At 36.3% G+C, this 27,257-nt stretch overlaps 1 protein-coding gene across 1 annotated transcript; it reads right to left on the bottom strand.

The window, feature by feature from the left end:
* LOC110023857 (squalene monooxygenase-like) lies at window positions 1-26,662 on the bottom strand. Its single transcript, XM_020723478.1, has 8 exons — window positions 26,373-26,662; window positions 14,300-14,411; window positions 14,041-14,215; window positions 6,749-6,917; window positions 6,377-6,595; window positions 5,708-5,981; window positions 5,242-5,522; window positions 1-399 (listed from the first exon to the last, which is right to left on the bottom strand). The coding sequence occupies exons 1-8, from the start codon at window positions 26,622-26,624 to the stop codon at window positions 295-297; spliced, it is 1,587 nt and encodes a 528-aa protein (XP_020579137.1). The 5' UTR covers window positions 26,625-26,662; the 3' UTR covers window positions 1-294.
* Window positions 26,663-27,257: the final 595 nt, after the last annotated feature.

The raw sequence follows: 27,257 nt of genomic DNA, 5'->3' as shown, positions 1-27,257 counted from the left end.
TACTCTAATTAATATATCTTAATACCCACCAATGAAAAAGAAGTCCCAAATACAATTGAACTTATGGAAGCTTATTTATTAATTATACATTCTCAAAGCCTCTTAATTAAATATGATCTTACACTTGCTTACTCCAACAAGTTCAAATGGCTTATGTAAAAGTTCTAAGCACAGTTCTCCAACTATCAGGAACATGGCAGTCCATGGATGCTACAGAAATTCCAATAATAATACTAATAGTTTTCTGAGTCTGAAAGTTGAAAGATGAACAGAAGTAGATTTGGTGGGTTTGTATCAGTTTGCAGGAGGAGCTCTGTAATACGCAGGAACAGTTGCAGGGAAGAACATCTGTCTGAACCCTTCTGCTTTTAAGATGGGGAAGATGATCCCGCATGCACCCTACAAAGCAGAAACACACATCAACTTTACTGGAAAAACAAATATTATGAAATAAAAAATGAAGAAGATATTTATAAGACGAAGATAAATCAGGAAAATGCTTTGCATCTCTTAATATTCTTCTGAAACAGGATTGCTTTGCTTCCTCTTTATGTTTTATCCAGACAGCTTGTAGTTATTAGTGTAGCTTCCAAGCATGCATGTCACGGTTATACTGACTTTGCATGACAGGCATACATTATTTCAATACTGGAAAAGAAAACAAACAGCTATAAAACAGGTGTTTTCTGACATAGTTGTTAGGTATGACTCCTACACCAGATAAGAGACAGACGCTGGAGCAGAACGTAGCGAGACAACGGAGCGAACCAGCGTAGCGATCGGGGGTAGTTTCGTTATGTGGGTTGGAGGCGTGGGGGCAACGCCCCAGCAATACAGTACAGGGGTAATTTAGTAATTATATATATACTGTATTGTAATCCTAAAGGGGATTTTTGTACCCTTTTTAGTGAAATCTAAAGAGGCCGTCGCTATGTTCCCGAGGACGTAGGCTCATTAAATCTTTAGGTTTTCTTCTTGTTTTCCATGATTCTAGCGCTTTCTTTGCCTTAATTCCTCAACAATAATTAATGATCTCACTTTTAATATTGCAAATATATTATAATATTGAGACAATTTCAATCCTCTAGTACTTATTTGCATTTTGCAGTTGATGTTTATTCATAAATAGTAGTCTCACCAACCGATGATTCGATTCAAACAACTGGGTTGTTTTAATAAGACTAGTTGCTCAGAACCAAGTTGGGAACAGGGATCCTGACCAACTTGACTCAGGCCCCGTTTGTTTCAGCTTCGGCGTTTTGATTCGTGCGTTTGCGCGTTGGATTCCTGAACTGCGGCGTGCCTTTCTCCCTTCCAGCAACCGTGACAGGAACCCCGCGCCCCACGTACCGCGTGTAAAATTCCCTGTTTTACCATACTTGGTGCCGATTTGTTTCCCTGTTTTCCACTAAAGTGGATTACAGATTACCTATGTAAGTGGATTATGGATTACCAACTTTTATATAATTATGTATAAGTAGGCTACGGATTACCTATGTGTTTGTTTCATGCGGGTTTGTTGAATGTATTTGATTAAATTAACCTTAGGGTAATCCGGTTTGCTTCCCTGTTGCTTTGTCCTATTATATTAATTCCTTTATTTCCAATTGTCGAGTCAAATTGCAGTTAAAAGCAGTTAAAAGCAAGCACATCTATATTGTTAGTGGATTATTTATTTATTTAGTTAGGATAAAAATGGTCTCAAATCCAATCCTTAAAATATTAGTGAATTATTTATTTACAAAAAAAAAATTAATATATTTAATCAGTTATTGAATTTTTTTATAACATAATGAACTATAATATAAAAATATAAAAAATAAAATTAAGTGCAAACTTTAATATGAGAATTATGAGTTTTATATAATATAAGCAGATGGATATTTCAGACTTTTATCCACATACAACACTTTCAAAACTGAATTTTTTAAACATATCAACTGTTTCTGGAACACCAGCTTATAACAGTTTTGTTGAACTGAGATTTCATACAAGCGTGACCGAAACAAACACACCCTAAGAGTATCTCCTTGACTCACCCAAATCACTGCACAGATTGAAACCAAGTTGGTAACAGGCAACATAACCCCGACTCGATTAATATTATCCCCTTGACTCATCCTAGTCACTGCTTAACTTCGTGTGAACCAAACTCGACCCTAGAAGTCCACTAAATGAGACAAAAACAAGTAGATTCCAGGTCCATAAAAGCCTCAAACTATGAAAATGAGACCTAGAAACTATGAAACTACTTTGACAAGCATAGATTGAGAAAATGATGCAGACAATGCCAAGTTTGTGAATGAGAATATAATGAATGATTTGTGACGGAAAAATAGATTATATCATTGCTTTTTATAGTGTAATCTATGAGAAGTTGAGAGTAATTGATACAAATAAGCTCTATCTCCACCATGTACATACGAAATTTTATGACTAAATAGTTGAAGGGGATCAATGTACCGACAATGACTAAAAAGGGAAAAATTGCCAAAAAAAAAGTTCAACAATGTCTATAGGTTTTCTAGGTTGATGACCTATTTAAGTTTGAATGAGCATATACTAATAGACCTACTTACAAATAAATTATATGCAAACTCAGATATTGATGGTATCAGATCCCACAAAGAAGTGTGCACTTTAATCAAAAACCAAAAAAATTTGCTTGGCCTCCTAATAACTACTTCAGTTTGACAATTGATTTAAAGGTGATTGACACTCAAAAATATTAATTGAGTTTTTTTTTTTTTAAGGATATAAAAATAACAAATAAATAATATTTCCATTATATGCAATCATTTTAAGTAAACAATAAAACTTCGGGTCTATTTGAGGCGGTTGTAGCTGTTTAAAAAACTACTGAGTAATACCTGTGCGAGGAAGCTGCAACGTGGGATTGCTACGGGGAAGCTATGTGTGTGTTTTTTTTATCAGCTGTGTAGCAGCTGTTTATAAATAAAAGATATTTTGTCAGTCTTAATTTGTTATTTATCAGATGAACAATCCATGTTGAAAAATACAAACCTAAAAATAAAAATTATATTCGAAATCCCAAAAAAAAACTCACAAGTTAAAAAAAATATATATATCTAAAACTGGTATCTCATTTAATGGTAACACAATAATCAAAATAAGATATCAAAATATTAAAACAACAATTAACATTATCAAATTATTGATTTTGATATGGACAATTTTATGATATAGATTCTTCTCCAAAGACGCTCTCCATGTTAGACTATTATTTGAGGTAGAATCGTTTAACTAATCCATCCACCTAAAGAAGTCACAACCCTTGTAAATTTACTCATTGGATACCTGAAAAATTTTCTTTCATAACTATTCTCTCTTCGTGAAGCAAGCAGAGAACAATGCAATCTACAATTGCTAAAGTTTTCACCAAATTTATGAAAAATGTACCACTTTAGAATTCAGATATCGTAATATCCACTAACCACGAGACTGATTTGCTAAAGTCCGCACCAAATTTATGAAAAACAACATTGTTGTATGTAAAAACAGAATGGTCAGCATCCACAAACCAACTTCCGTTCAGTTTGGAGAATTCAAACAACCGCGCTTTCAATTTAACAATAACCTTAGTGATTTGAAACAAATATCTAGAATCAATTATGTAAATATGCTTAAATTATTTTGACATGCAATGGCACAAAGACATCTCATAAAATAGCAAAATATGCAGAAATACCCATAAAAGAAATAGGGGTTGTAGTTTAGAATGTTGCCATAAATCATACAATGCACTATATGATCACCAATATTAAAAAAAGCTGGTCAAGCAATGGTGTCAGTAATAAAATAAAGTCAATTAGTATAATTAGTGAGACACATCATGGATTTTCATCAAAAGATGTTGATGAACAACAATAGTGAGCAGAGGCTTGTAATACTCAAGCTCAACAACATGTTGTAGCTTTAGATAATGATGCGATGAAACATTAATAAGCAAGCACAAAACAATATCAATATCCTTTTCTAGCATGACCACATGCTCATATAAAATTTGGGCCATACAATAGGTCAATCCTAAGAGCAGAACTTCAATTAGCAAAGACAGGAGAAACCACAAACTACAAATAACAAAGCCACCGAGACAGAGATTACATATCACAAAGAACAAATCCAATCAAACAAAGTTTAAGGAAATAAGGTACCGAAAAATGAAGGAAAGCAAAAGAAGAAAACGCCACGCAATCGATTCTCACCAAAGGTACCATGGGACGAAAGAAAGCAAGGAAGAAGAAGTACTAGGCAGCAAACCAAAGGATCGCTCGAAATAACTTACCTAGGGGCAACGATGGAATTTCCATAGAGCAAAACAGTAGGATGGCGGCGTAAAAGCAATGCCGTGGAAACTAAATAGTGAATGCGGTGTTCTCAGACCGCATCCTAGCCAAAAAGCTGCCCCAAACGCCCCTTAATCACTTTGTTAAAATATATTTCGATGCATGATAAGCACCAATAGTTTGCCTGCAAAAGGTCTAAAACTCAGGTGATTGAGAGCTTAAGGGAATCCTTACATACCCCTTCAACAAAAGATTTGCAATCACTGTTCTCAAGGATTCAAGCCACTTCTATGGAGAACTGTCTTGAAACACAGAATGTTGGAATAATGTTATGGAACTGGTCCACTAAAGGTCTTATCATGAAGCTAGTTCACATCCTGATTAACTATGCCAGTTCTAAGGATAATGATGATGACTATCATTTTAATGAAATTATAATCACAATATTGCAGGTCCATAAAAAAAGGTAGAATATTTAAATACGCATATGTGTTAGTTAGAATATGCAAGTTAAATTTAACTGTATCAAAAAATTATATAAACTAAATGGAACTTCAGGGAATAGCATTATTATCAGAAGAATCCATGAAAGCATACGCCGATCATCACGACAATTAACCTAGTTCTCCTTAATGTTATGTAACTTTGGTTTTTATTTTTGTTTTTTCTATTATTTTTAAAAATATATTAGTTTGCTATATTTTCAACATATTTTTTATTTTTGTTTCTTAAAACAAATTAACATATTTTTTTTAAACAATCAAAACAATTCTTTAAGTTTTGAGTGGTTTTAAAAATTATCTTAATCAAATAGTCAAACATATTTAATTTCAAATCAAAATATAAAAAAGAATAATAATAAAAAAAAGTGACCCCAAACTGCCCCTAAGTTACTGTCAAATTTTGTGAAGAGAAATAGCCAACACCAACTTACGGCAATCAACTGAGCTCCAATCCACATTCTTTTCGGCGAAGGAAATGGAAACAAGACGCGGCCAGCCCCAAATATAGCGACAGCAAAGAAGTGGGTGACGAGGCTCATCAGCCGCAGATTCAATCCAGACAGTAAAGCCGCAAATCTAGTGGAACAAGTACCTCCAAGGCTTAGATAATCGAAACATGCTTGCCGCATTTCATTTCTAGCCTGACCAGGTGAACTGCTAAAAATCTTGTACATCGCATTGGCCAAAGCGTTTATTGTTGAAGCAACCGGCTACAAAAAGATAACAACTAATTCAACTTGTTAAGGCTAAAAAATAGGGTACTCAACATAAAATCATAAAAATAAGAGCCAACGACTCTTGCTAATTAGCTGAAAGAAGAGCTTTAATGGTGGATAGGCCCAAAAAAAGCTGAGAAAAGTGCAGCGACAAACCTTGACAAACCTTACGCAAGGTATAGACGCAAGGTATAGAAGGATTCCAAATATTTACAGAGAGAGGATGCATCATGGAGATCATGCAGCGGCTTAAGAAGATTGTGTAGCACCACGATATCTGACAATGCCACAGTCATTCCCCCACCCGTTAATGGATGCCGCATGTTGAATGCGTCGCCCATCAGAAGTGCTCCAGGTGTAGGATGAGGATCGGCCGGCATACTCCGATTTGGCATGGTTCTGATTTTTCCTTTGTCGACAGCCGCAATGAAGACATCACGAAGTTGACTAGGTATCTGAAACATTTCAATGATTCGGTTATAGTTGTAAGTGAATGAAATATGAGCCGTTTATACAAGTACATTGATGTTTTTGAAGTGAAGCAACAAAAGTAATACCATGATCTCATTAAAATACGGAAGGAAGATTTACATACATACCACTCAATTCCTATGTACTTCATATCTAACACCTAAACTTCAATTTTTACAAAAATACCATCTTAACTATCCATGAAAAAGTGTATTTCACTTTTTTAAAAGTTAAAAAGGTGGTACTTTTTTATGTGATATGAAAGATTTGGGTGGTATAAATATGGAAAAAAACAAAGTTTAGCATGTAATTATGTAGATAAAAAGGAATTAGGCGGTACGTTTGTAAATTTCCCAATACATATGGCATCAAAACACACCTGACGTACTACCACAGTCTTCAGATAATTCGCCATTTCTCCGTTTGCTATGGAAGGCACTTTTCGTCCGGGCACATCGACCAAACAACGAACTTCCGTGCTGCTTATGGGATAAAAAAGAATGGGGGAAGGATCTGCTAAGATGACATGGCCATGATTTGAAAATGGTAGTTTGCAATTCTCGAGAACCAAGCCAATGAAAGAAGACGGTATATCCACCTAAAAAAATAGAGTTAGCATCTAACAAAACTATTATCAATTAAATCAAATAAAACATAATCAAGAAATTGATGGAAATTTTTATATATGAAAGACAATCTCACAAATTGTACTAAATAAACAAGGATGCAACTGATACTTCGACAATTTCACCTTTGGATTGCAGAGAGCACGTCGTAGATTTGAAAAGCAACCATCGCATACAATAGTAAGTGGAGCAAAAGCTTTCAGCTCATAACCAGCTTTACTCTTGTATGTCACCCCCTTAACGATCCCATTTTCTTTAAGCAAGGATGTGACAGTTCCCTCCTCCATCCGAACACTAAAGAAAGAAGCACCGAAAAAACTATTTACTCAACTAAACCAGACAACAGAAAAAAAGGAAGATAATGGTATAAAGTTCTGTTACTTGGAAGCTACAAATAATCAGATCACAATTTGCTCAAGCACATATGAGTTGAAACTTCCAATCAACAAACCTTTTGAATATTTACAGAACTAACGCCATCCTAGGTCCATCAAATTACCCCTCACGCATTGAAATTCATATTAAAACATCCATTTGCATTTTTCGACTTCATAAAATTACCTACTGTTTGACCATGGCATGAGCATATACATGATGTTGTTAGTTCAATTTCTTAGATGGGTGGTAATTTATAAATTGATTGATTTTGGTGGTATGTATAAATCCCCCGAAAAAGTATTGCTATTACATCTCTACTGCCATGACAAAAAGGAAAGGGAAAATTACTTGTGCATCACAGAGATTTGAGTCCTCTAACTTGTATGGCTACAAACTTGAGTTTAAATCCAGGTCTTGAGAGGACCACTTGTTTACTTTCAAACATTACTAGAAGGAAATTACTACCGTTGAGTTTTAACTCCAGGTCTAGAGAGGACTATCATATTTAGTTTCAAAGTTACTACAATACACTTTAACTCAAATCTACCATAAACTATACTTTGTTCAAAGAAATTATATCCAGTAAAGATGGCATTTTACCTGATCTTCCTTAAATATAAAATGAGATTGATTATGTGGTTCAGTTTTTTTTTAGCATGAGTAGAAAGACATATTTAACCAATGAATAGAAATATACTCCCGCTGTATCTTCATGCTCAGGGTTAATGGGAATATAGAGTGATTTTAGGGGTATATTAGCAAAAGGCTGCTGGTTACCTTTAATGACATGAATTCAAAGGTATATTTCAGGACTTAGTACTGAAATTATATCCAATTAATATGAAAAAGTAGTTCAAAGAAATCATATATGACGAATCTGGCGTTTTACCTAACTTTTTAAATATAAAATCAAATTGATCTTGATGTAGTGTGATGCGCGGTCGGCTAGCACTAATAATAAATATGTAGTTCAATCCCAATACAAATAAATTAAGTATAATAATTTTATCTTTTAAAATCTCTAAGTTGTCAAACCCGTAATAATAATGCAAGTATATGTGTCGCTCAAGTAATAAAGAGCTCTAATAGAGTTTTAAGTATCTATCCCATAGGGAGTTGAAAATTCTTATGGCTATAACGTCAAACACACTATTCAAAATATAAAACTTAGGTAAGTAAATCAAATCTAAAGTAAATTTAATGCGTGCTAAATAAAATGCAGTTAAAAGAACTAAGTTAACTAAATTAATTGTTAAACTTCAAAAGTAATCTTATAAAAACTAAACAGAGTTTTAAAATGAAGAGTTCAAATTTAAGAAAATATCTTTCCGCTTACAATGAGTTTATAGAATGTGAAGAAATTAAAATTATTTTAAAATACATATGAAATTATATTGTGTCAAATAAGAGCAATCATATTCTTTACCCTCTGAGAGTGCATAAAAAACATTGTCTAACCCAGAGTTTGGTCCCTAAATCCGTGGTTAGGTTTAGAGGATACTGGCTCTCACATCTCCCTCGCCTGAGAGCTAACAATCTCGCTTTAGTTTCGAAGCAACTGGACCAAATTGGAGATTTTAATCTGTCACTTTAAAATTTCTAATTTTGCGTCAATCAAAGTATATTTCTCTATTTATTACACGCAATCCCATGGATTATATTCTCACCCATGAAATTTAATGCGACTCTTACCTTATTGAGAAAATATAGCCCTTTCAGATCATATGTTTTTCAACAAATTTTAACCATTCAATTGGTCAGATCGAAAAGTAAATGAAGATCTGAGTTCGAATCATCACAATTTTTTGACATTTAAAACCTTATAAAATAAAACTAATTCTTCACAAAACCATATCTCAATGTAGGGAGAAAGATAAAGAAGACTACCAAAATTCATGAGAAGCATACGACAAAAAACGGATTTCATATATAAAAACAAGTTTACAAAACAAATAAAGAAAAGAATACAACTTATCTCACACTCCTTCCCAAGCAAATTCCTAGAAGTTTCTTTCAAGCGCTTTCTCTCTTTACAATCACACTTAATTCTCTCTTAAAAGTGTAATAAAGAAGAAATCTCTCACATTCTCTCTCCTCTTACAATCCTAAAAGAAAATCATTCTCTTCTCTCTCACACCAAACTCTCTCTCTATCTCATGCCCCCCTTTTCTCCTTCTCTAGACTCTCCTCTTTTAATTAGGGCCCAAAAGGAATTCAAAATTTTCTCCAATTTTTCCCCCAAAAGTCACACCTTTTGCACCAAGAGATAAGTCCCCTCGTCCAAGAGACATATCTCTTCATTAAAAAGCATTCAAAAGTATCTAGATGCATTGAATCACTCCATGAGACGTTTGAAATGTTTGGAGCCTTCAAAATCCGCTAAAAAATAGTCATGAACCGACTTACTCTATCATAATTTATCTCTGGCGCTTCTGGCCCCAGCCTAATGAAGCCCGCACTGTTTTCTGGATTTTGACGCCTCTGGCTCGTTTTCTCTGTAAAACGACACCTTTGGCGCTAGCTCTCGGGAAAATGGCGTCAGGATCACGAAATTCTCTATTTTGGCTCCGAATTTCTTTTATTTTTTGCTACTTTTTACTCTAAATTCCTAAAGTTAATATATCTGCAACAAAAACATGCAAATACTTTTCTTAAAAGTACAATATCACCAAAATAAACATAAAATGTGCGCATAAAATAGTATATTATTTTGGTATATCATAGTATCACATAAGATAAGTTCAATGTGTATGAATTTGAGACAAGTACAAAGAATCGATGTATTTATGTGTATTTGTGTATGTGTGCGTGTCATAATACATATTTTCATTTCTATAAAACCATCTAATTAAAGTTTTTTTTTTTTTTACAAAAATGGATATAAGTGTCATCTATCCAAAAATGTGATTGTGCCTCCCATCCCTACTCCCGTCCCATTTATTGGCATTTGAGGCCTAGTCCTATTTGTCCCACGCTTTAAATTTTTTTTTTAAAAAAATAACCTCAATTAAACCTATCAACATCATCCTCATCTCTCAATTTCTCACTATTGTCGCCCATTTGATCACTTCATCACACTATTCTCTGTCACTCTCTTGGTTTCCTTCACCTGCATTGACAGATACTCTTCCCTGTTCTCTCTATCTCACTACTCTTTCATGAACTCCTCACACTCTAGCTCACATTTGCTCCTACACAAGCCGTACTCAGTGTGATTTCAAATTCTTGTGCCAATGTTCTCACTCTAATCCATGAACTTCAAACTCTAATCACATCCTCACATAACTTTCATTCTCTCATAATCATAGCTCCTCGTTGCGCTCATAGTAGCACCAACATCCTTCACTCACATGACTTCATCATCACAACAAGCACCAGCAAATCGAATTATGATAGTCTTCCATCATCAAACCACGCGATCTCCCTCTCCTACGTGCAGCAGATTCAACTTAGTCAAACTCCAACACTTCACCATCACCATCAATATCTCATGCTTGCGACACCTTCACTTACTCCTTTGATTCAGTAATTGCAGCTCACCAACCCAACACTGACAATCATCATTCATCATCAACCTCCAATGCTCTATCTCTTCCTCTCTCTCTCTCTCTCTCTCTATATATATATAAATAAGTACATACAATACGTATTGTTTTGAAGCATTAGGAAAAGCTTCTTTTTTCTAGCATAGATGCCAAAGCCTCAAAGATTTTTTGAAGCGTTGTTGGTTTAGAGACCGCAAGCATGATGTTATTACATTAATCATGCACATTTTTTAAGAATAATCGACAGACTTAACAATGAACTAAATGCCTCCTACGTGAGTGTGACACCAAAATGCTATCTAAAGTTATTCAATGAAAGGACCCAAAACAATCTCATAAAGCACAATTAAACAAGCTCATAAAAAGGAGAAATAAGTAAACTCTTTTAAAGATAAACTTATCGATATAAAAAAAATTATTAAAAAGGGTTGTTTACATACATAGCACCCAAAACATTGCTATTTACAAATATAGCACCTTGTTTCATCCATTTTTCATATTATCACCCAAATATCAAAACACATGATAAACCCCAACCCATATTTTTCATTTTTATAAAATTCTAAATGGTTTGATCGTAAATACATCAGTTCGGTAGTTCAAACATATTACATGGATGCTAGATTCATAAATAGCAAAGCTTTGGGTGCTATGTATGTAATTATCCCTATTAAAAAACAAAGATTTGATTAAAACAATGAAAAATGATGAAGTTCTATTAATTTATAATAATTTGTGATAAATGATCAATAGAAGGTAACAATAAATTACAATATCAAAATTGCAAGAGATATATCTTATTGTTTCTTTGATGGAGGAAGGAGCAAGAGTAACAGGTCCAACAAATTCACCGAGAAATTAATAGAAAAGAATGCTATAAAAATTTATCTAATTGAAATTATAACCATCAACATAATCATTGTTTTGAATTTTAATTAATGTTCGTATTGAGTTTTATTGATTAAGGTAGAAAAAGATGATTGATATTAAATATAAGGAGGAATAATTAGGGGATGTTGACACAACAAAAGATGAGGGAGAAGAAAAAATAATTCATTATAATGTAGATTTTAATAAGGTCCACTAAGCATTGAGGGTGGATACTTTTGAATTTATAAATTATAACCTTGAAAGATTAAGCTATTTGTTAATGTCGATTTTCGAGTGGAAGAGACTTATTGTGATGAAATTACTTTGACTTGTTATGATCTTACTTTAAAATTACTATGGAATTTTTTACTTCACGTCTCTTATTAATTTAATGTTCTAATTTTGAGGCTAGCACGTCATCTCATAGATAAAAAATATCTCAATACCCAATTGCTCAATTTCAAAAGTTAGTTATAAAGTTTAATTACATGGTATTAGAACTACACCCCAACACCCCAAAAAACAATCATTAATTAGAGTTCCATACGCATGGTAGAATTTCTTTATTTTTTTAATCATATATATATTAATCAAGATCAAAATATTTTATTATAGTAATATGAAATTCATAATAATATTAAATTCAATTGTATAATCAACATATTTCAATGCAGTAACTTTTTTTACTAAATAGGCACAACTCAAGCAATGGTTTAGGCACTGTTTGAAAAAACTATCTATTTTCTGTTTTTTATATTTGAAAACAAACCCACCCAAAAATGGTGTTTTATTCGTTTTTTGTTTTTTAAAATTTTATTTTTAAAACCCATAAGACATCAAAAACATAGAAATTATGTTTTTGTTGTTTTAAAAACATGTTTTTCAGAGCATTGCCTGTGCAAGGCTTCGCCCGCCGCAATATGTCGATCGTCGGCTCCGACCCCCATTGTTGCCAGCCCCCACCGGCCCCCGCCCGCCACCGCCAGCCGTAGTAGCCGCCTGGTGTCTGCCGCTTGTCGCAAGACCCTACTAGTTGTTGTTGTTGCTGGCCGCCAGCTGCCTACTGCTTGCTCGCCTATAGGTAATGCATCGTGCTGTGTAGAGCAAAGAAGACAACTTATACGACATCAGCGACAGAGCTTAATGCTGGAGCGCATATGAACCCAACCATTTTATAAAAAGTAATAGTTATTTCTTAAAAAAAAATAAAAAATAGCCAACCAAACATGTTTTGCATATTTTGTTTCTAAAAATATATAAATCATAATAGTACCAAAATCATTTTCTAAATATAGAAAATAGAAAATAAAACAAAAACAAAACAGACTAAAAACAAAACTAGAAAATAGAAAGTGACCACAAACGGACCCTTAGTAATAATCCTAAAATAATTTTATCAAAGAGTCATGTGCTTCATAGCATGATAAAATGCAAAGCATTAATGTCAAAGCCTACATGCTGATATGCACCAAGTTGAGTTTTCTTGGAATATTTTGGTTTTTTTATTTCCCTTAAAACAATCTTTGAATATTCTTTATATTTTTTTCAAACTTTTCTATAATTTTCAAAATTTTCTGAGGTGCTTCTATATTTAAAAAAACGTTTAAGGGACTTTCTATAAAATTTCTAGGCACCAACCAAAGACTTATTGATGTTACGTTGAACGATGATATGGAAAAACAAGAGAGTGCTATGTGGCATGGAGGACCACATGGTGACATAGGAAGTTAATGTGGCAAGCTTGTGACACTTTTACGTAGCATCATATAACATATGGTGCATTGGATCAAATTTTTACTAATGTAAAATAAACTTGCTTGCCAAATGGCAATGGTGTGGTCCAATCAGAAGTCAACAATGCTATGCAAGCTTGTCTGGTACAGTCAGGTCAATTGTCACAAATTTCTCTCTGACTGAATCGGGGGTCCCCAATGAAATCATATCAATTAACCATTTATTGCAATTTCTCCATGGTTTTGTAGGGTCACATAAACACACAATAGAGAATGCATCAAATTACAAATGTATGATTATGCATGGACCTACGTAGTTACACATGTTATTTTCTTCTTTCTAAGTGGGACATATAATCATGCTTATCTAAAAGCAAGCAGATAAGCATTAAGGATCTATGCTATTTAGATCTCAGATTTAATATATTTTCATATATTTGTGCTGCTCAAGCCTCTTCTTCTTGCTTACAAGGCATAAAGAATTTGGGATGAGTTGTGCTCTACTTCCCCTTCAACTCAACCATAAAAATTTTTCATGTTTCAATTGCATCTCAATGAGATGGGTTCTTGTTTAAGTTCATTTTTTAGAATTTGGATTTTCTTTTTAACATATTTTTCTTCCAAGTCCACACCAATGGTGAGCATCACTTCCATGTGGCGGAAACAAAGAATGGCAAAGCATATCTACGTCCCCAAGTTAAAATCATCCAAGCAAACTGAAGCTCTTAGCAGTAAAAAAAAATGAAATAAATTATGACAGCTAGTAGGGTTGCCACTTATTTACACTTTCCATTTTGCTATAATTAAGGTAGCTAAAACCATTTCAAAGTTTTGTCAAGTTATGCAGAACTTGTACAAGGTTAGCGAATTTAGAGAGAGAGAGAGATTTACTTAGGTAAAGATGCAGCTTTTTCTCTCAGCCTCTGCACAAATCGCCCATTATGAATGCCTCTCCCAGCAACATGAGAACCATACTTCTCCAATGGATAAGAGAGTTTGGTACTTTGACCATCCTTGAAAAAAGCATAACCAAAAACATGCTGTGCATCAATTTCTTCAACACAGTCAGCAGGATACAAAAATAAGCATTTGCTGAAAGAAGCTCCTAAACAAAACAGGAAAAGGTTGCAACTTAAAATTCAATGACTACCCTCAAGGCCTAATTCAACCAATTTCAGATAGCCCCCTGGTAGTAAAAGTTCACCAACAATTCTATCAGGTTCTGTCAAATCTCTTTCAATAACATGCACTCGGCGTCCATCCTACAGTTAATAGCATGCAAAATTGAAAGTCAGACCTGCTAAAAGGAATAATAAATCAGATCAGTTATTTAAAATTAGAAAGACGACCTTATCACACGAAAGTTCCTGATGGAAATCATTGTCTCAATACTGCCAAATTACCAACACAAATTTGTGTTTATTTTTTACCCTGTATTTTAATGACTAACTTCAACCTTCAAAAAAAGAGAAATTTTCTTCACGAAAAGTATAAGAAGAGGCAACTGAATAGGATAAAAAAATTGTCGCTTGAAAACTACTCTACCGTCAAAATTTGTAGAATCTAAACTGCATGTCAGCCAATTCACTCGCTCATTCAAACGGAAGAGATAATATCAATCAAGTTTTTGAATAAAATGCAAGAAGCTAAACATTAAATCAAGGAAAATTTTGGTGCATATCATTCACCATCTGCGAAAGTGGAGGAAAAAAAGAAAGAGCTGAAATGCTTCTATAAATTCTATAAATGACAGTATGGAGGGCCTTAATTGTCAGGATAAATTCTCTTGATAAGCATGCGATGAGTTGTAATCTCAAGAATCGTATTATTAATATCACTTGACATTGCAGTCAGAGGGACCACAAATGACCTAGTAGAGATAGAGAGACGTTTGCTCGAAATCAGAAGAAGATAGGAATGAGGGAAGAGCAGAAAAATGGCCCCTGCGACACTCATTTGATAAGAACACAGGTGAAGCAAAACAAATGTTTCCTCCACTCTCATCCCCTCCCCTGCAAATTTAAGCAGATGAACTTGAGGAAGAAATGAATAAATTAAGGTAGCATGATGTTGTTGACCACATTTTTTTGGTGAGGTCTAGTCTTCCTTTTAGGACTTATGATCTAGTCATAGGGCTTTCCTTTTGACTATCCTAGAAGTCTAGTGATGTGACCCGCCTCTTTCGAAATTCAAGCCACTTCCTGGCTCCCTTGTGGAATCTTACATGGGTGGTCTTGTACCTCCAGCAGTTGGGTGGTTGAGACCAATATGGTGAGGCTCAAAGGGAGTACCCATAGGATAGCCTGACCTTAGGGTTGCCTGGCTCACCACACTCCTCACACCACTACACTTCATTCCCCCTCACCACCTTCACAACCCTAAACCTACCCCAGTTTCCCAAAATTCTCAGAGTCCAACCTAATCCTTGCCAAATTTCAAATCCAACTCCAAGACCAAGTCCCATGGACCCCAAACTCAAATTTCTATCTCAAATCCACCCAAAATCCAAAATCAATTCCAAACTCATCCAATTTCAAGCTCAAAATCCAAAATTGACAAGTTCAAATCCAGATTCACCTCAAATCCATTTGAACCCATGTGCCAAGTTCAATTTTAGCAAATTTATGTCCTAAATTTGCTCATGACAATGCCTAAGAAATTAACCAAAATTTTCACCAACCACCAATTGTGTTGTGCCACGTGTGCATGGGTGAAATTGAAGTGAAAAGGAGTTTAGGCCAGGTTTGGGCTTGATTTGGGCTAAATCTGAGCCAATAACACCACAATCTTACCATAATAACACCACTTCAATGCCACAATAACACTACATACCAAATCGCGGCAAAACCCCGCAATAACACCACCATACTACCTAAATAACCCCACTAATACTACCACAATAACCCCGCCTTAATACTGCGGCTGCGAACCCATGACAACACCACGATACATCCTCAGTACTACCGCGGTAACACCTGCCAAATCCGCCGCAATTTCTCCAATAACGTCGCGTAAATAGCACCACGGTGCCAAGCAAAACCCCGCAATAATGTCTTTTTAAATTCCTCGCTAATAACACCACAATACAACCTCCAATACTACCTCAATAACACTGATCCCGCGGAATTGTGGCAACTTCTCCAATACAACCCCAATATAGCACTGATAACACCAAGAGTAATACCACGGCTCGTAATTCAAATTTCGAATTCAAATTAACCACGCATGATTCAGGCTTTAAATGAGATTAATAGGATGTTATTACCTTCTAATTAAGCTCTGCATTGATTGGGAGAGGCTCCTCTCCATATTTGTCCCGAAACGGCTCTTTTGAAGATCTAACATAAGAAAAAAATCAGTCTCCCCGAGAACATTCCGGATACAAGCAGAAAGAGCCAAAGGGTTTCTTTCCTACACGCTGCATTGCCAAGTCTCTTCACCATCCTTAGCCACCGTCTCCCACCACAAAGCCTCAATTTTGAAACTCAAAATTAGGACTTTTTTTGGTCTGAAATTTACTTCAACAAAACTCAAATTTAATCATTCCAAAAGCCCCCCCACACCGCAAAACTTCATTCCCAATAAAAGCCTCACCTTCCCGCGACGTCTAATCTAACCCTAGACCAAACCCGAGCCACTTTGGTCAAGTTCGTACTTGGACCCGCTCTCAGAGGAATCCAACATATGGAGGAGGTTCGTAGGACTCAACCAAGGCTTCTACAACAACCCAATCGAGGCCTCACCTCTTGAGCTAAGGTATAATCTCAAAATTTTCATTTTTGCTTCGATTTTGGACCTTTGTGAAGAAAATAAACATTTCATGCCCACTTAGTCGTATGGATAAAAACATTTAACCTAGATGATGATGTAAGATCAAACCATGTTTAATTTCATTATAAATCTAGGGAGATCTTAAGGTTTTAGTGTGGACGGTTCTCGAGTTAGGGCGGCTTTGGGATGACGAGCAATTGGGATGACCAGCGAATGTCGTTTGTTTCCGCGCTTTTAAATCAACAGTGGAGATCAGTCGGATGGCGGATCAGTTCTACTCAACAGACGAAATTGCAGGTTGACGGGGCAGCCACGTGGAAAGCGTAACCATTAGAAGAACACCGCGTGGTCATGTGGAGTTCCGCGGTGTTATTTATACTGTACACTAGTGTTATTCCCATAATATTCTGGTGTTACTGGCACGTTAACACGCCTCATAGCTTTGCGTGGTTTTGTGGTGTCATTCGCACCGTACACTAGTGTTATTCTCGTGTTATCGTGGTGTTATTAGCGCGTCCTTTTGGATTTGTCTAGGTTGAGTCAGCACCACGTGGCTAAGTAGGATATTAGGGAATTTTCTGATTCAATTAAATACATAAAACTTTAAAAAAATCATATATTGGCATGAAAAACTAAAAAAAAATAAAATAAAAATACCCCTATGCTCAGTAAACATAGATGAATCCAGTGAACTTAAAATTGAAAATAATTAATTTATATTTAATTTTGAATTCATTAAACATCACAGGACTTAATTAAATCATAAAAAAATCGATTTTGATCATCATAACTTGAAAATTTCAGGGCATATTCCTCATGAGCCTGTGAAGGTTCTTTGATTTTTCCAAAGTCAGAGAGCAGCCCTAGCATTAAAGACTATTTTTTTATAGATTTCACCTTTGTTTAATTAGAAAATTCTTAAAAAGTAAAATAAATATAAAAAAAATTCAAAAATAATTATAAAAAAGTAAATAAAAATAAAAAAAAATAAAAAAAATTGAGTTCTCTGAGTTTGCCAAAGTTAGGAGTTAAGAAAAAATCAAAATTAAATTATCAAAAATAAAAAAAATTATTTTTTTTGTTTATTCATTCACCAAAATTAATTAAAGAATCATAAAATTTAAAATAAATTTAAAAAATCATGAAACTCGGCTTAGATGACCACTGATTTCTAGGAACACAAAATTTTCTTAAGGACAAAAAACATGGGTTGAGTCATCAAATTAATTATCATTGAAAATTCGCAATTATGAGCTCAAATAATCACAAAAAATAAATAAATATCAGAAAATTATAATTTCACCACTGAGGTCTTAGTTAGTCCATGAGTAAGAGGTCAGTGAAGTTTCATGACCTTTTGAATTGAAATTAAAGAGTTATAGGGGTGTAAGCCGCAGGGGTATAATGGTAATTTTAGAATTTTACACTGAAACCTAATTTTTAGGGTAAATTAGAGGGGAGGGAATTGTAACTCTTAAATGACTGAAACAGAAAGGGTAAATAGGGTAGCAACTCTTTCACATATTTTCTACCAAAGGGTAAAATTGTAATTATTTGAATTGTTGTGAATTGTAAGAAATGAAAATTTGAATGATTCAAAAGTGAGGGGAGAGCATTGAAAGACTAACTAATCACTGATTTAGACCCCTAGCCAATGGTTAAACAAATTCAATCATTTGATACAAATTAAATGCACTTCATGCAACTTTTCAAAATTTACAAGTTTAGCCCTAAACCCTAAGAGCTTGGTAGTGAATTAGGTTTGATCTAAATATACTTGATAAATAGTTAAAGAGGAAAATAAAAGTGAGCATAATTGAACATGAAACATCTGAATACACTACAAGCTCAAACCTAACCGGAAGGTAAGTGATGCGTGTTAGGAAATTTGCGGCGGTAGAATAATAGAGTATTGCTTAGCGTTGAACGAGGATTCAACACAAACTCATATGAAACATAAATAACCTGTGATGACACCAGAAGTTACCAGAAGTTTTTACGTAACGTAGAAAACTCGTAAAGGGAAAAAACCACGGGGTCTGGCCCAGTTATAAAAATACACTATAAGTTGACGATTACAGAGGACCCTTGTCCCACAGACGGCGAATGGTTATTAGATTTTCGAAGTTACAACGTCGACTGAAGACGTCTGGTCAGCGGTGGTCGGTGGTGAACGACGGTAGTTGACAGAGGTCGGCATTGGTCGCTGACGTTCAGTGGTAGTCGACGACGATCGACGATGACAAGAATTATATTGGATTTGAGCTCCTTTTCCTCAAGTTTTCTCCAGCCTCCCCCCTCATTTAAGGGGTGTGGCTCTATTTATAGTGTTTTGGGTACAATTAATACAGGAGTATGAACAATTTTGATCGGATTGTCCGGAGAGCTTCTCTTGATCGGATAGAGTTTGATGGGCATTTGAGTGTCTTAAAGATATTGAAATTGAGCAATCTAGGGCTTGTTGGATTCGTCTTGCCGAGACGCTCGATTCGGCTATGAACTCACTAGATTCGACATCTGTTTAACCTTCCAAATGCCTCTAAAAATCCTTCAATTGTGGTTTAATGATTTGATCCGGGCTTGATCTGACTCGGATTGGACTAGTTTTTATATCATTAGGTCCATCTTATCAACCTGGTCAGTTTGACCATAAGTTTACTGAAATTGGAGCTCTGAATGACTCTTAATTAAAGTTTGGAAGTTTCTTGCTCAAAACATTGCCTTGAATTCGTGTCAGATGATAAATATTTGTTGGGCGAGTCTAATTTGGTTGTCTGAAAATATCCAGATCTAAAGCTTTTTTATTTTTGTCTTGTGTATGTATCAACATATATATATGATTTTTTCCTTGTATATAAGAATAATTTATATTCTTATATTTTTAAGAAGTTGAACTTAGTTCAGTTGACATGATTCTTTCTTCTTCACTCAGGTGATGAGTGTTCAAATCCTGTCTCAAACAAATAGTTATAAATATTTTTTAAAAGGGTCTGTTTTTAGGGCCAGCAGGCTACTGAAGAGATGGGCTGGCAGTATATTAAAACTAAATCGAAAATTAAAGATGAACCCCAAAATCTAAAATTGAATAGAGGAAACAGTTATATATATATTGCAAATAGTTTTTTTTTAATAAAGCGCAGTTTTTTTTAATGAAGTGGTGTTTTTTCTTTAATAAAAAGTAGTTTTTTTTAATGATGAGCTGTTTTTTTTAATGACTCTAATTAATTTTATCATAAATATAGGGGATTTTCAACCTATAAATAGGTCGAGGAGAGGAGAAAAATTGTAGTCTCCATCTCTGCCTAGCAGGTGATTCAGGTTCTCGAAAGAAGAAAGACGTCCCCGTCCTGCATAGCAGACAAGCAACGAGGTCTTCTTTCTCGTTAAGGTGAAGAGTTGTCTCGAAGAGTTGCGGCGAATGGTTTTAGCAAAGGGTTGCGGCGAAGTGTTGCAGCGAAACTTTTCGGCAAAGAGTGCGACAAAATGTTGCGGCGAAACGTTGTGGCGGAGGGTCGCGGCAGCACATCACGGCGACGCGACGCCTGGCGGCGGTGAGTCACTGCGACGCGTTGCGGCGGGGCTTCGTGTATTCTGGAGGAGATTCTTGTGTCGCTCTTGCACATTCTGAAGGTGATGAAAAAATGATGTAGTTTTCTCGGCTCGTCATTAGACGTTCAATTCCTTCCTTTAATTGAAAATATCTTTCTGTCGAATGTCCTTTTGCTTGGTGAAAATGACAATATTGAGACTGGTCTCCACCATCTAGATTTCTTAACGACTTTGGCCACTTAACAGTCTTTTCATCATTGATTGTCATTAAGATGTTAACACATGACGTGTTGAGTGATGTGTATTCTTTTTCTAGTCGTTGCTCACGATTCCTCTGTGGTCTAAACCTTTTTCGCTGTGAGATTTGATTGGTATTCTTGCGCTTGCCCCCCAATCGCTCAAATTGTTCCTCGTGAGCAATGATGACCTCATCTGCAGAGATTTGTGCCTCAACATGATGAACAAGGTCAACATAAGAACGAACAGTCTCCCGCATCAATGATGAGTAGAATGGTCCTCAGCGGAGCCCCAAGGAAGACTCCTCCTAGTAACTCTGGATCTACTCCCAGAATCTGTCGGGCTTTAGTAGAAAACCTGCATAAGTAGTCCTTCAGTGATTCTCTTTCGCTTTGACGAATTCCCAAGAGATGGGATGAATCCTTGATGATCCGTTGGTTTGCTACGAACTGTTTCACAAACCGTCTGACAATCTCATTATAGGTGTTTACAGTGCCCTCTGACAGAGAGTATAACCAGGTTCGAGCATGTCCTTTAAGAGTAGTCGGGAACATTTGCCACAGAAGCGCATTAGAGGCACGTCGAATATGCATGATGGTTCGATAATGATCAATATGCTCGTAGGGGTCGGTTATCCCTTCATATGTATCGATATTCGAAAGCTTGGAGGACCGCATCCACTAAGCGGGACGATTCATGGATATTACGGTGAGTGTAGAGGCGATCCTTTTTCTCTAGAGAGAACTCTTCCCGGACGAGGCGTCGTAGTTCATTACGAATGACATCATCGCAGGAAGATGTGGCGATGTCGGGGGAGATGCACGAGATGGATGAATGGAACTTGCGGTATCTAGGAGTTCAACATCACGACCTGACAGAAGAAGTGTTCCTTCTTGAGGAGGGGGCATGTACGAGTTCCTCCGTGCGGTAGGTTTCTCATAGTTCGTGGATTAAATGGTAACGAGTTTTGTTTATCGGTGTTGACAGAGGTTGTTGGGTCCCACATAGGAGTTGTATAATATTCAGTTGAGACTTTCATTCTTCGCATTCGTTCTTCCATAGAAGGACCTGAAACCCCCTCGTTTGCGGGATAACGTCTTCCAGGGCGGAAAGTTGAAGAAACATGTTGTCATTGACTTCGTGACTGCTCCCTGGAACGATGGGTGTTGAAGTGAGGTGCTCCGTTATCTCGAATCTTTTGTCTGGTGGTCATGTAAGAAATTGAGCAAGTACTTTAGTGTTGGGATTGAGAGCTTCCCACAAACGGCTTCAAACTGATGCATGCTAGAAAATTCGCAGCGGTAAAGTAATGAATTATCGTTTTAGCGTTGCACGAGGATTTAACACACACTCAGATGAAAGAGAAACAACTTATGATGACAACAGAAGTTTTTACGTGAAAAACCCGTAAAGGAAAAAAACCACGGGGCTAACCCAGTTATAAAAATTCACTATAAGTTGATGATTACAGAGGACCCTTGCCCCACAGACGGGAAATAGTTACTAGATTTTCTAAGTTACAACGTCGACTGACGGCGCCTAGTCAGTGGTGGTAGGCGGTGATCAGCGGTGATCGACGGAGGTTGGCGTTGGTCGCCGACGGTCGGTGGTGGTCCACGACGATCGACGATGTCAGGAATGATGTTGGACTTGGGCTCCTTCTCCTCAAGTTCTCTTTCCAGCCCCCCCCTCATGTGAGGGGTGGGGCTCTATTTATAGTATTTTAAGTGCAATTAATGTAGGAATATTGACCATTTTGATCGAACGGTCTGGAGAAGTTCCCTCGATCGGATGATATTTGATAGACATTTGAGTGCCTTAACGATGTCGAAATTCAACAATCTTGGGCTCGTTGGATTTGTCTTATCGAGATGCTCGAATCGACTATGAACTTCCTAGATTCGACAACTGTTTGACCTTCTAAATGTCTCCGAAAATCCTCCAAGAATGATTTAATGATTTGATTCGGGCTTGATCTGACTCGAATTGGACAAATTTTTATATCATTCGGTCTGTCTCATCGAGTCGGTCAGTTTGACCATAGTCAGTTTGACCATAAGTTTACATAAGTTTACTGAAATCAGAGCTTTGGATGACTCTTAATTGAAGTTTGAATGTATCTTGCTAAAAATATTGTCTCGAGATTCGTGATGAATGATGAAAATTTGTTGGCGGCATATCAGTAAGAGTGTAAAAGCTCCCAAAATACTAGGCACACACTCTTCGGGCATATTTTATTCCATTATGCATGCATTCATTCACAAAATAAAAAATTTAGCATAGTTAGCTTTGTCGCGTCAAGAAGTGCTCCATGCAATCTCTTTCACCATCCATCGTAGACCACTAATTTAGCCCATTTAGCCGCATTCATCAAGAAGTGTTTCATGCAATCCCATTTATCCTCGCCAAATGAAGAAAAAATCTATGCAGTCCCCTCTGCTCTCCAAAGCAAAGGTGCAGATATTCAAATCTCTTCCAAAAAACATTCAGCCTAACCTTAAGCAGAAGTCTCATATAACAACAGGGAGAACGTAGATGAATTACATTCTTCAGAGAATCTTCAAAAACCATAGCAAAACTAATCAGACACAATAAACAAACTACCCTCCGTAATCCATGTGCTCCGTAATCCATGTGCTCAGTGAATCTTCTGTTCCGCTTCTGCCGCAAGGACAACCGAATAACCCTTAATTGCGAACCTTCTTTCCAAGAAAAAAAAAAAAATTCGATTTGACAAAACTACCAAGAAACATCCGCATTGATAGGGCAACGGAAAGATGTACACAAAAAGCAGCAAGAAAATCAAGTCCCACCAACAGAAACCAAACAAGATCATAACAAGAAGCCACACGGAAGGCTCGCTTTGCCGAGCGTGTTGGCAAGGTCCGATCCAGCAACGCCAGCCCCAACGATGATGACCTCAACCTCATCATTAACATGAACGCGTTCAGCCTCACCTCCGCCGCAGCCAGTCATTAGGAATGGGGAAAAGCAAACTTGTCATTGCAGTCAGAGGGACCGCAAATGACCTAGTAGAGATAGAGAGACGTTTGCTCAAAATCAGAAGAAGATAGGAATGGGGAAAAGCAGAAAAATGGCCCCTGCGACACTCCTCATGTGATAGGAATACAGGTGAAGAAAAACAAATGTTTCCTCCACTCCCATGATCCATCCCCTCCCCTCCCCTGCAAATTTGAAAGCAGATGGACTCGCGGAAGAAAGGGATATATTAAGAAGGTAGCATGATGTATTCCCTATATAAAAAAAAATTGTAACTATTACCATATGAATAACTGGTACAAACAATAAAAAGATCCAAACTTTACAAAAATTTTGATCTTTTTTAAAATCATATTAGCATGCTTAGGTCTAAGACTTACAAGCCATGAACTAGTTGGTAATAGTTGCTAAGGGATCTGTAAAGAGTTGGTTGCTGTTTGAAAATATATATTTCGAAAAACAACAATCATTGTATTTTCATATGGTGTTTGTGGTTGTAAAAATAAGGATATAGCTTGAAGTTGCTAACGAGCTTTTGGTAGAGCCTATTAACCGGATTTATCACCGGATTTATGAAATCCTGCCAAAGAGAAAGAATGTGCAAGTTTCGTAGATTTATTAGATTTAATAAATTTGGGATTTAAGGTCCGAATATTACCTTCGATTCATCTTAAATCTAAATTTAATAAATCTAACAAGGGGGTGGATTTAATAAATTTGGGTTCACAAAATCCTATTGTTAAATTATTAAAAGGTGTGAACGCTTTAGATATATCGAGTCTATTGTTCAAAGTGATGGTGATATTGATGAGAATGCTATTAGTAGAATTCAAGTTGGTTGGTTAAAGTGGAGGAAAGCTTCGGGTCTATTGTGTGATAGAAAAGTACCACTTAGATTGAAAGTAAGGTTTTATATGATAAAGGTGAGACCTACAATGCTCTATGGCACTGAATGTTGGTCTTTAAAAGAGAAGCATAAAACTAAGTCAAGTGTTATCGATATGAGAATGATTAGGTGGATTAGTGGCTTTAAACTTAGAGACAAAATGCAAAATGAATATATCCATGATAGGGTTGGTGTAGCTCTAGTGACGTACAACATTAGAGAGAGTAGTCTTAGATGGTTTGGTCGCATCAAACGTTGACCATATGATGATCCAATTAGAAGAGTTGATGTTTTAGATTCTACTTATGTTAAGAAAGGCAGAGGTAGATTTAGGAAGATATGGGCATATTGTATAAAAAATGATCTTAATCTATTAGAATTAAATGAAAATATGACTCTAAATAGGACGCAATAGAGAAAAATGATTCATGTAGCGGACCCCACTTACTGGGATAAAGATTTTGTTGTTGTTGTTGTTGTTATTGTTGGATTCTCAAAATCCTACCAACGTTGAATCATGCCTGCACCCAAACAACCCAAAGTTAATAAAGAAAGCAATTGAAAACAGTGCATTCAAATATGTGATGAAGAAATGAGCAGACCAATTATTGATGGAATGGACAGCCATAACAAAATTGGGACGCACTCGACACATTGCTAAAATTTGACCATACTTGGAGAAAAATAAGTGATATTATCGTGGCACATTTTATTCCATTAATTGGCATCTGTAGTGCATGTATGTACTCATTCACAAAATAAAAAATTTAGCCTAGTTAGCTTTGCCGCGTAAGGCTGTAAACGAGCCGAGCTTGAGCGAGCTCAGGCTTATCTCGTGTTCGGCTTGTTAGAAACTGCTCGTGTTTGAATCGGCTCGTGAACAATGTGTTCGTGTTCGGCTCATTAAAATTAAATTGAAAAAATAGATGTAAAGTATTGGATTTAAACATGGACCAAATGCATGCAAAAGAAGACATTAATCATGTTACCACACGAGGTGTTATGATTTAAATGTATATATAAATATATAATATATTATTATATAAATAATATATGTAATATAGTATTATATAAATAATTATATTTTTTTTATTTCGAGTTAAAATGAGCGAAAAAAGAGTTGTTCGTGTTCGGCTCATTTATAATTCGGGTTTTAAAAATTTATTCGTGTTCAGCTCGTTTACTCAGTGAAAGAGCAGCTGTTCAATCTATTTTGACAGCCCTATTGTAGCCTCAAAAGTGCTCCATGCAATCTCTTTCATCATCCATCGTAGATCACTAATTTAGCCTATTTAGCCGCCATTCATCAAGAAGTGTTTCATGCAATCCCATTTATCCTCGCCAAATGAAGAAAAAATCTATGCAGTCCCCTCTGCTCTCCAAAGCAAAGGTGCAGATATTCAAATCTCTTCCAAAAAACATTCAGCCTAACCTTAAGCAGAAGTCGCATATAACAACAGGGAGAACGTAGATTAATTACATTCTTCAGAGAATCATCAAAACCCATTGCAAAACTAATCAGACAAAATAAACAAGCTACCCTCCGTAATCCATGTGCTCAGTGATCTTCTGTTCCGCTTCTGCCGCAAGGACAACCGAACAACCCTTAACCATCATAATTTCCAACCTTCTTTCCAAGAAAAAAAAAAACGATTCGATTTGAAAAAAACAACTAAGCAACATTCATATTAATAGGGCAACGGGAAGATGTACACAAAAAGCAGCAAGGAAATCAAATCCCACAACAAGATCATAACAAGAAGTCACAGGGATGGCTCACTTTGCCGAGAGTGTAGGCAAGGGCCGATCCAGCAACACCAGCACCAACGACGATGGCCTCAACCTCATCATCAGCATGAGCGCATTCAGCCCCACCGCCGTCGCAGCCAGTCATCGGAATCGCCGCCGAATCTCCGCTATTGACAGGCTCATTGTTCTTCTTCTTCTTCTTATCCCGCGATATGAGAAGTAGGAGAAAGCCCAACAGAGACGCGACGATGCCTCCGAAGATATACCTCTGTAGCATCTCCATTCAGCGACGAAGCCTCACGCTCTCTCGCTCGCTCTTTTATTCGGCTCCCTCGCTCTGTTTCAACCTGGAGGAAGGTGACACTAATGTACTCTGCTTTAGAAAGAGGTGATTCCGGTCCTCCGCCGGTAATCCGGTGATAAATGTCCACCACCCGACATCCACCCATGATTCTTTCTTAATTGCGCAAAAATATATTGGGTGGCATTTACGTAAATATTCTTTGTTTAAATATATTTGATTATTTGCTCTGAATGGTTAGTTCCCGCGGATTTGTCCTCCTGAAATACACGTCAGCAGAAAGGTTTCGTTTTTGGAAAAGACCACCAAGAACAAAATTAATAATGATGATGTTTTTTTATAATAATGAGAAAATTTGATAGGCCAAAGAAAGGGAAAATATTTGCGTACATAAGATGTACGCAGCTCTGCGTACATCAGGGGTTATTCAGGGGGTACAATGGGGTTATATTTGGGTTATACCCCCTTGTAACCTCCGGTATAACCCGGATATAACTCCCATGTACTCCCAAAATAACCTCTGATGTACGCAGCGCTGCGTACATCTTATGTACACAAATATTTCTCCAAAGAAAGCGCGGTCAAAAGAGAACCCACAGGCGATCAGGTGCACAT

The sequence above is a fragment of the Phalaenopsis equestris genome, unplaced genomic scaffold (genome assembly GCF_001263595.1).
Source record: "Phalaenopsis equestris unplaced genomic scaffold, ASM126359v1 Scaffold000233, whole genome shotgun sequence".
In the NCBI taxonomy this organism is placed as follows: Eukaryota; Viridiplantae; Streptophyta; class Magnoliopsida; order Asparagales; family Orchidaceae; genus Phalaenopsis; species Phalaenopsis equestris.
Note: the sequence above shows the minus strand (reverse complement) of the source record. Positions and strands in the feature narration are given on the sequence as shown.